At 34.0% G+C, this 9,851-nt stretch overlaps 1 protein-coding gene and 1 long non-coding RNA gene across 2 annotated transcripts in view; one reads left to right on the plus strand and one right to left on the minus strand.

The window, feature by feature from the left end:
* Positions 1-9,851, plus strand: part of LOC125646360 (DNA repair and recombination protein RAD54-like) — a 37,287-nt gene that overhangs the window by 15,106 nt on the left and 12,330 nt on the right. Inside the window, exons 10-14 of the mRNA XM_056140318.1 lie at positions 245-338; positions 916-1,040; positions 4,857-5,007; positions 6,119-6,225; positions 7,013-7,085. Coding sequence (XP_055996293.1) covers positions 245-338; positions 916-1,040; positions 4,857-5,007; positions 6,119-6,225; positions 7,013-7,085 — 550 coding nt within the window. The remainder of the gene's footprint in view (positions 1-244; positions 339-915; positions 1,041-4,856; positions 5,008-6,118; positions 6,226-7,012; positions 7,086-9,851) is intronic.
* Positions 19-9,851, minus strand: part of LOC125646361 (uncharacterized) — a 10,509-nt gene continuing 676 nt past the window's right edge. Inside the window, exons 3-4 of the long non-coding RNA XR_007359690.2 lie at positions 476-746; positions 19-305 (exon numbers count right to left, since the gene is read on the minus strand). This is a non-coding gene — a long non-coding RNA (uncharacterized LOC125646361). The remainder of the gene's footprint in view (positions 306-475; positions 747-9,851) is intronic.

Raw genomic sequence — 9,851 nt, forward strand, 5'->3', positions numbered from 1 at the left:
AAGAAAAGATAAGTTTTCTCAACATAAACTATATCATCTACATAATGTTACATACAAAGTAAAGTAAAAAATTTCTATTAAATGATTCAATTGGATGTACTCAAACAAAAAAGCACCATCTGAGAGATGGTGGTTTGTAATTTGTAATGGTCCCCATTACAATTACCACTAGTTACTTAATGTATTGTGCTGTCATTGGGTAAAAAGATGTCCGGAATTTTCACAATTGTTTTTTGTCTTTCAGAATTGGTCCAATGAAGTTCAGAAATGGTTGAGTGGAAAAATTAACTGTCTAGCCATTGATTCTGGAATGAAAAGTGAAATTGATAGACAACTTCGTATGTACAGTGTATATATTATTATGGGTCAGAATAACTCTTATTGTGACCAGCAAAATTCAAATAATTCAAAGATCTAACAATTCATTTACCATTATTGAAAGAAAAATAGATCGATGTAAAAATTACCAACTTACAGTAGGTATAACCAAAGTTCATAGAAAGTGTCTTATACTGGTTTACTGCCGAGCTGAATTGACAAATGTAAACTGTCACAAACGGCCATTAAGTCCAATCCAATCTCCAGATGTAATTCCATAGTGTGCTTATGGAATGCTTAACAAGTGCCTATTACCACAAAATTTACAGTCCATTTATACTAAAATGAAGCTTCCAGAGCCTTTCTTTTTACGACTTTGGTAAACAGGTATTACATCATCTTTATATTGAATTCTGTCAGACATCATTCTAAAAATAGAAAGTTTAGAATCTTGACTAGGTCACAGTGTCAATCAAGTACAATGTATTACACAACAATGTAAGTAAAAAGCAATTTTGCATTACTTTTCGGAAGAAAAAAAATTCAACCATCAACAGAGATGAAGATTTGAGTGCCTGTAGTTTCATTATTTTTCAGACCAATTTATGCAGCTTCGGGGAAGGAGAAACCCATATCCAATTCTGATCATTTCCTATGAGACTTTTCGTCTCCACAGTGCAGTAATGCATAAAGGGAATGTTGGTCTAGTCATTTGTGACGAGGTTAGTCCTTTTATGAATGAGAGATTGTCATAGCTCATCAATTTTCAACTACTGAATATACACTGTGAAGAGTTTTCAACCAATTAAGTAACATTAGAAAAATGTTGAATTTACTGTTTGAAAAATAAAGTATCATTATTAGATATCCTATTGAATTATACTGTCAAACCTCTATGAAGTAGTCACCCTTTGGAAGTACACACAGTGACCTCTTAACAGTGGTGACCTTTGAGTAGAGTTTCAAAGATTTGCGTGATCATGTATAATTATTGAAATGAGCTGTAGAATGAGACAAAATATTATATTACTTATATATATATTTATGTATATTGAAGGAGATGTAAAATTTTGTATCATACAAGTAAATTCATTACCATCATCTGTTTTAAGAAACTTTTGAGCCATTTTAAAAAGGAACCATTGCCAACACAAGTTATGAATGTCTCCATTGCTGGTCTCCCGACATTTTCTTTTCATTTCACTAGATGCTTTAATTTTGATTTCATTCTTGATACATGTATCTGCCTTTCTTTTAATAGATTTGTCACTTATGTCCATTACTTTAAACTTTTAAAACTGCAACAGCACAGGCACTAAGTACTGAATTCATTGCTTAAAAGAGTTAAGTTATGAAGGGTTTTTCATTGGGAGGAAAATAGATATTAAACCGCATATGATACATGTGGGTGCCTGCTTAGGAAGGTGACCCCTTTGGCAAGTTTGACTGTAAAAGGAAGAGTTATATCGTAAATCTGGTTATTTTTGCTGTCGATTAATTTTTAGCATTTTTGCGAGTCAGTTGGATTCGCAAAAATATTTTTCTCAAAAATAACTCTACCGTATAAAAAAAATTCTAGATCCACCAATTCGATGGTCAGTTGTATTAAACTCCCAGGTGTATTAATAGTGATCAATACTGGCAATTTATTTGATATCACTCGTGCGTAACTAATCTGGCTGGTTATAGGTAGTTTATCGATGGTCAGTGTTAACTCAGATTTTTAGCTCTTCTGAGCCGAAGGCTCAAAGAGCTAATGCTATGGCCATTTGTGCGGTGTGCGTAAACTTTTTAGAAAAAGGGCTATAACTCAAGAACCCCTTGGCCAATTTCTTTCAAATTTGTTACAGGGTATCATTGGCCCAAGGGCTTTCATACATACTAAATAGAGGGATGTGACCCTTTAACAAGGGGAGATAATCAGGAAAATACAAACAAAAGTAGTGGTTGCTAAAAAATCTTCTTCTCAAGAACCACTGGGCAGATTATCACCAAACTTACACATAAGGATGAGGATATGTTGTAGATTAAAAATTGTTCAAGACATTACCCTGGGGCAAAGGGCGTGGTCTCAAGGTCACTTCAAAGTTGACCTAAATTTATATTTCCTTAAATCTTTGATATTTTAGTCATTATAAGGACTAGGATCATCAAATTTTGACAGTTGATGCATCTTAGGACCTTGTGTCAAGTTGTCTCAAAAGTAGGTCAAGGTGACCTACTTTTTGAATTTTGCAGGTATTTATTTTAAAATTAATTTTGATGCATATCTTGGACACTTTGAAGCCTATGATCATCAAAACTTGTCAGTTGGTGGATCATGGGACCTTGAAATGCGTCAACTGAAAAATAGGTCACCGTGACCTACTTTCTGAATTTTATGGCTTATCATTTATAGATATATTTTAAGTTGTTATTTCAAATACCGAGAGGTTTAGAATCATCAAATCTTGTAAGTTGATGCATCTTGAGGCCTTGAAACATATTTATAAAAAAGTAGGTCAGAGTGACCTACTTTTTGAATTTTGCAGATATTCAAATTTCACATTTTCAATTTTAGATGCATATTTTGGGCACTGTAAAACCTAGGATCATCAAACTTTGTCAGTTGATGCGTCTTCAGTCTTCGGTTTGTGTCGACCAAAAAGTATGTCACCGTGACCTACTTTTGGTATTTGACAGCTAAACTACTATATTTCAGACACTATTTGACCTACAATCATCAAACTTTGTCAGTTGATGCATCTTGAGTCTTCGGAGTGTATCGACCAAAAAGTAGGTCACTGTGACCTACTTTTGGCATTTGACAGTTATATTTATATATTTCAGTCACTAATTGACCTACAATCATCAAACTTTGACAGTTGATGCATCTTGAGTCTACGGAGTGTGTCGACCAAAAAGTAGGTCACCTTGACCTACTTTTGGAATTGGACGGCTATATTTATATATTTCAGATACTATTTGACCTACAGTCATCAAACTTTGTCAGTTGATGGGTCTTGCATGTTCGGAGTTTGCTGACCAAAAAGTAGGTCACCATGACCTACGATTGGAATTTGACAGCTATATTTCAATATTCAGATACTAATTGGCTTAAAATCATCAAACTTTGTCAGTTGATATTTCTTGGGTTCTCAAAATGTGTAAACCAAAAAGTAGCTCACATTGACCTACTTTTTTTGAATTCTTAGGATTTAACTAAAGATTTAGAATACTAAGAGGCTAAGAATAGAAATGGTGGGGTTGTACAATTTATCAGAAGAGCGATTCTAGGCCCTTGGGCCTCTTGTTAAGCCACAAGATGTCAATTTTAAAATACTTTAATAGAAAAGAATGGCCTGTGCTTTTAACTGAAAATGCAAATAATATTATGAGAAAGCTGGTGAACGAGGAGTTAAAGATTCTTTACAGTTCGTCAAGTCCTTAAAAAAGGGGGGGAAATTACACAATTTTAACTGATGAAATGAGAGCCAAAGTAGCCAAATATGCATTTGAACACGGGACACCGAAAGCTTTGTGATATTTTAGTGATTTTAACTTGAAGGAGTCTACTGTGTGGCACTGGTATAGGAAATAAGGGATGCAGGGGCGTTATAAACACTCGCATAGTGCGTGCTGTCGCCAAAGGTGTTGTTTTAGCAGAAGACAGAACACTTTTTATTGGAAAATGGGGAGACAGTAGAAATAACAGCCAGATTTACGGTAGTTCTTTAAAAGCGCATGAAAATGGTCAAGCGACGTGGAAGTTCAACAGCGAAAACCGAAGTAAAAAACTTAGAGGAATTAAAAACAAACTTGTTGTAAAAAATTTCGGAACTCGTCCAAAAGCACAACATCCCCCCTCAGCTTGTCATAAACTACAATCATACTGAAGTGCATCTGTTACCTGTGAGTAGATGGACTGGCAGAAAAGGGGGCCGAAATAGTATTACTTTTAAAAGCTAGAAAAAGACAATTTAATTTTGTAATTTAGTTTTCAATGCACCCACGCCTAGTGAGGGTCTATTAGTATATAAACAAATGGGTTGACAGAACTGAATTAATGACATAAATTCATACGATGGAATTTATTTGTCGATTTATTTTTAGCTCCAGCATAAATTCACAGAAATTAAGAAACACAGAAATAAATATATAGGCTTTTTACTCAAATTCGCCAAAATAAATGGATTCAAAATTATACAGATTTACGGTAGTCTGTATTTCATTTTACTCTTGTACACCACAATGGAGTAAGCTCAAAAAGCAAATGAAGTCAGTGACCTTAGTGATTTAGTGATTTCCTCATTGAATGTCTTTATTTTCCTTTTTGGCCAAAAAATAGAATATTTTTGTCTATCTACTTCTTAAACATGTATGTGTAGGTCAGAATAGTTGGTTGTAAAGGGGAAAATTCAAAGTCATAAAAACTCTTTTTTTTAAAATTCATTTTTTCATTGATAGATTAAAACAATTATGAAGAATTTAGAATATTGAAATGTATACAGAAGTGATCTTGCATGTAGTAAATATCAAATGATTTATGTACTTTTCAGGGTCACAGACTGAAAAATTCCGAGAATCAGACTTACCAGGCCCTGAATGGGCTGAAAGCCAGGAGGAGGGTTTTGTTGTCAGGGACCCCCATACAGAATGATCTTCTGGAATACTTTAGTCTTGTTCACTTTGTCAATGGAGGAATTCTTGGTAAGCTAAGTTAAATCTGACCAGGGATCAACATTAACGGTTGTTAAATCTGACCTGGGATCAACAGTAACGATTGTTCGATTACCCAGGGCAAAGTGAAAACCCAGTTCAGACAAGTGAAACTCAATACACACTTGTCTGATCAGATAAGTGATTATTTCAGTAGAAAAAGTAATTATCTTAATTGTGGTAAGCTTGATAAATATTAGAAAATAAAGTCCGACTCTATTTTTTAATTTTACGAAATCATCAAATTTTTTTTATTAGCGAAAGCCCCTCTGTAATAGATCATACCGTATCTTATTCTATCAGTAAGTCGTTCCAAATAAATAAATTATCTGACGTATGACTTATTTAATCATCTTTGTGAGAAAATTGCAGCTTCACAACCATCTCTCTAAGTAAGTGAGGAAAACGCTCAAAGAGATGATAAAAGAAAGGGCAATTTAAAGAATTATCTGCCCATATTATTCTTATTTGGCTTTTTAAATTGTACAGATTTAATGTAAATGTACAAACAATATATGCAAGGGAAATGCTTTTGTGTTTAATTTTCAAATTATACAATGTACTTTCATTTTGCCTATGGGTGAAATACATTCTATACAGTTACAGCTTCAGAGGTATCGCTCTATTTGCATTATATTAAGCCATGTTGTTGGGACACTTACAGCCTCCAATAGTAATCTAATTCAAACACAAGATACTGTAAATTCCTAAATATACACGAGGAATTTATTATTATGTAATTTTGCGAGAAGCATCACTCATGAATTAAAGTTACTCGCTTTTATTTTTATATTGCTAAATTACATTTAAAGGCTCTTGATCAACAGAACACTCGCGAATTTATGTTTTCGTGATTTGACGTATACGAGTTATTTCGTGGTATTAAGTACTTGCGTTAAATAAGGAATCGACAATAACATGTCTGCAGGTACATACATTTACATAAGTACACTGTATGTGTGTAGTTTTCTGAGGAAGCATCCTATCTAGGATAAGGAGGTTAATAGTTACTTTACTCTATTTTAAGGTTGCTAAAGAATTGATTTAGAAAGTTTTCCTGTTTTTATTACTTGTAATTTGCTGAATGTTTTTATTCTGCAAGGCACTGCCCAGGAGTTTAAGAAGCGATTTGAGACCCCAATCCTGCGGGGCAGAGATGCTGATGCCAGTAATGATGACCACAAAAAGGGCCAATTAAAGTTACAGGAAGTAAGCTGGAAATATTGATTAATTTGTACTAGTACTCAGTCTTAGTGAAAAATTGTTTTGAGGTCTGGCCTTTCAGACCTCTGTATCTGGACTGTTTAATAGACCAAGCAGAAATTCACCGCCCAAATCAGACGCAAAGACTTGCTTTTTTTCAGTTTTGAAAACAACTTTGAAGAGAAAGTTCAAGAGTACATGTACGTTAAAGGGGCATTAACTCATTTTGTCACCAAAAATGTAATTCAATGAAAATTGTGCCCATCTTATATATTTTAGTAATAACACCAGTATCCAATTATTCAAGCACTTTTTAACCTCAAAGCAGGCATATGGCACTAAAAGAGGTTTTATAGTGTAGTTTCATTAGGTTTCTCTTGTTTTTGTACAAAATAAATGTTTTTATTAGTCATTGATACTGTATGTATTTCCATGCCATTGAGAGATTTTGAGGAAAAAATGGTTGCCCCTTTAAGTCATTAAACCACTTCTAGTCAACATTAGTACTAATTTGACAGATATACTATGTTTACTTTTGATTCTGATTCAGTCATCACTCCATTTCAATATATGGTGGTGATGTAATTTCAACAGAAATCAGTGGTATTGGCGGCCTTGTCCAACTTCATTGGATTTGGGTCTTCAGGCCGGTAGCTAATTTTGAAGACTAGAACTCATTAAATTCTCTTTTTGTTTAGGCAGTTTCTGTGATCAGTGGATTATTAGAGTAAATTGTAGATTTAACAATGTTTTGTGGAGATTTGAGAATTATTCTGACATTTAAACTTTGTAGTTGGCGGAAATTGTGAACAAATGTATTATTCGAAGGACACAAGCACTCCTGACCAGATACCTACCAGTCAAAGGTTTGCTGCATTACTTTTATGTTTTGATGAATTATTGTATCGCCCTTCATCCTTAAAGCTCATTTTCCACATTTTAACGAAATGTTTTTTAAAACACATATTTATAAAATGATAAAAATCATATCGATACTGACAATTTTGAACAATTTCAATACGTCAATTTGCTCTCAACTGCGCTTCGGAGATCATCTGGAATTCAAAGGTTTCTTCATGCTGACTGGGACTTCTGAATGCTTATTTTTATCACATGATTTTGTATGACAGCAAAGGTGTTGTGTAGAAAATTATTTAAATACCACTTAGGGGCTCACACTCGCCTTTCAAGTATAAAATTATTCCCTGCTTCTTATTTTAATTATAAATCATAATTTTAACACAAACCCTTCCAAGTTGCTATTGACCAATGTTTTTACAACTAACATGTGTCATGTGCAGATAAAAATAGCACATACTTTTAAAGCAGTGTCTTTGTGGCTAGTCCCAATGGCAGATTTAGAGGGGGCCAGGACCCCCCTCCCTCTTTTTTTTTTGCCACAAATTGTGAGTATAACTCCAGATTTGGCGCCAAAAATGGCTGAGTACATTGTCTGATATTTGATTTTCACATCCCCCTTCAGAAATCCTAGATCCACCACTGAGTCCTGCGTGTGTTTCTCCTAGCTCTTTATTTTCTAACGGTCATACTGATCCCAAAGTAAATTTTAGTTCACGTATGAGTTTTTATCTCATTCTATTTTTGCCTCTTTTCTCACAGAATCTGTCAAAATTCTGGATCTATCTACTTCACTTTCTCTCACTGGACGACATGCTGCACTGTTTACTGTCTATGCGCATGCGTCCGAAGACTGAAAAGAGGAGACTCGATATTTTTTGTATAGGCCATCAAAAAGTATTGATTTTTATGTTAGAACGAGAATTTTTAACTTCAGGTAAGTATTATTTAGGCAAAATTCATTCATTCAACTATGCAACAAAAATTGAGAAAGCACTGGGAAAATTGTCATTTCATGATTTTTGTGCAAAATGAGCTGTAGTGTCTCTTGATGGAAGACATTGTTTTAGTGTTTTTGTCTGATTTCCTCCTAATAATCCTACCCTCATCTTATCTTTCTTGCTATTTGTTATACGCCCGTATTTAGATGGGACATATTATGGTATGGCGATCGTGTCTGTCTGTCTGTCCCGCTTCGTGTCCAGCTCGTAACTCAATTACTATAAGACCTAGAATCATCAAACTTTATCAGCTGATACATCTTGAGTAGAGGGTGGGTCGCACTTTAAAGTTAGGTCTCTGTGACCAGTGATTAAGACAATATGGCCAAATATGGCAAAATCCTGTCCGACTCATAACTGGACAATTATTTGGTTTAGAATCATCAAACTTTGTCAGTTGATGTATCTTGAAAAGACGTGTTGCGCCCTTAATCAAGGTCACTGTGATCTTTAATTAAGATGTTATGGCCATACATGGCATAAACCTATTTTGGGCTCATGTAGATATGAGTCCTAGAATCAACAAACTTTGTCAATTTGTGCATCTGTATAGAAAAGTAAACTGTAGCTTAAAATCAGGTCATTAAAACTTTTGCGTTGATAAGTATTTAAACAAACCCAATGTGTAAAGGGAAGTAATCCCTACATATGTTGGAGAGAATTCAGTAACCCTGTTAAATAATCATTACATCAAGAAATACAGATTTTTCTTCTTCATAAAATGTAGCTACATAACAATTAATATCAATACTTATTTTGTTTCTAACATTAATAATATAAATATATGCAATATTGTACTTCAAAATTTGCAAGGCTTAACAAGCACATCACAGAACAGATAGAGAAATTGTCAGTTTAATCTCTCTGTCCAATTAAGATTCCATTAGCCCCTTGGGAGTAAGCCTTGGTGTTTCAGAGTTCAGCTGGAGATCCAAAGATCCTTTTGATAAGAGCCAGATTACATCTGTCCAGTTAAAGATTAATTAATGAGTATAATCTTTGTACAACCCAAAGTAAGTGATTCATACCGTATGAAAGATAGACACAATTTACATTTAATGGGTCGATATTTGGCTTAAATTGATTTTTTAACAAGTTAGTATAGATTTGATTTGATTTAGCATTTCTACATTTGCTATAAAAAATATATACACAAGACATTTATCGATGTACTTGACTTAGCGGTAGCTGTTTTTCGCTAAAGGCGCTAAATAGAATACACAGCCAAATGTAATACGTTTAAAGAAATCTGCGTGTGGTCCCCTTGAAATTTCAATTCACAATTCACAAATGCTTTTTACATTTTAATTTTGATATTCAAAACATTTCAAGGATCATCTGTTAACAATGATGTCTTTATTGTCGCATTGAACAACTCTTCATTCATATTCTCAGCCTCGAGGTCTATTGCTGTGTAAGGAATAGCCTTAACAGAACGTCCTCCAGTACTCTGTGCAATGAAGCATATAAAGATCAGCATTTTTGCTTCTACCTAGTGTCTTTAACATTCACAACTTTCTACCCGAGCTTCTGATCATACGTGGTGTCTAAATCTCTTGTGCGTTTAATTAAAAATTGAAAACTCATAATTGGACATTCATGGACGATGGGGCAGATATGGTTTTTTAATACCATAAAATATTACAATTTCATTCTCTTGTAATTTGGGTGTCAGTGGTAAATCAGGCAAAGTGAATTTTGAATTGGTATGCCTTAGATTATTTAGATCTCGTACAATAAAAAATATTCAGAGAACTAGACTGAGTACAAGAA

This window comes from Ostrea edulis, chromosome 6 (assembly GCF_947568905.1).
Source record: "Ostrea edulis chromosome 6, xbOstEdul1.1, whole genome shotgun sequence".
Lineage (NCBI taxonomy): Eukaryota > Metazoa > Mollusca > Bivalvia > Ostreida > Ostreidae > Ostrea > Ostrea edulis.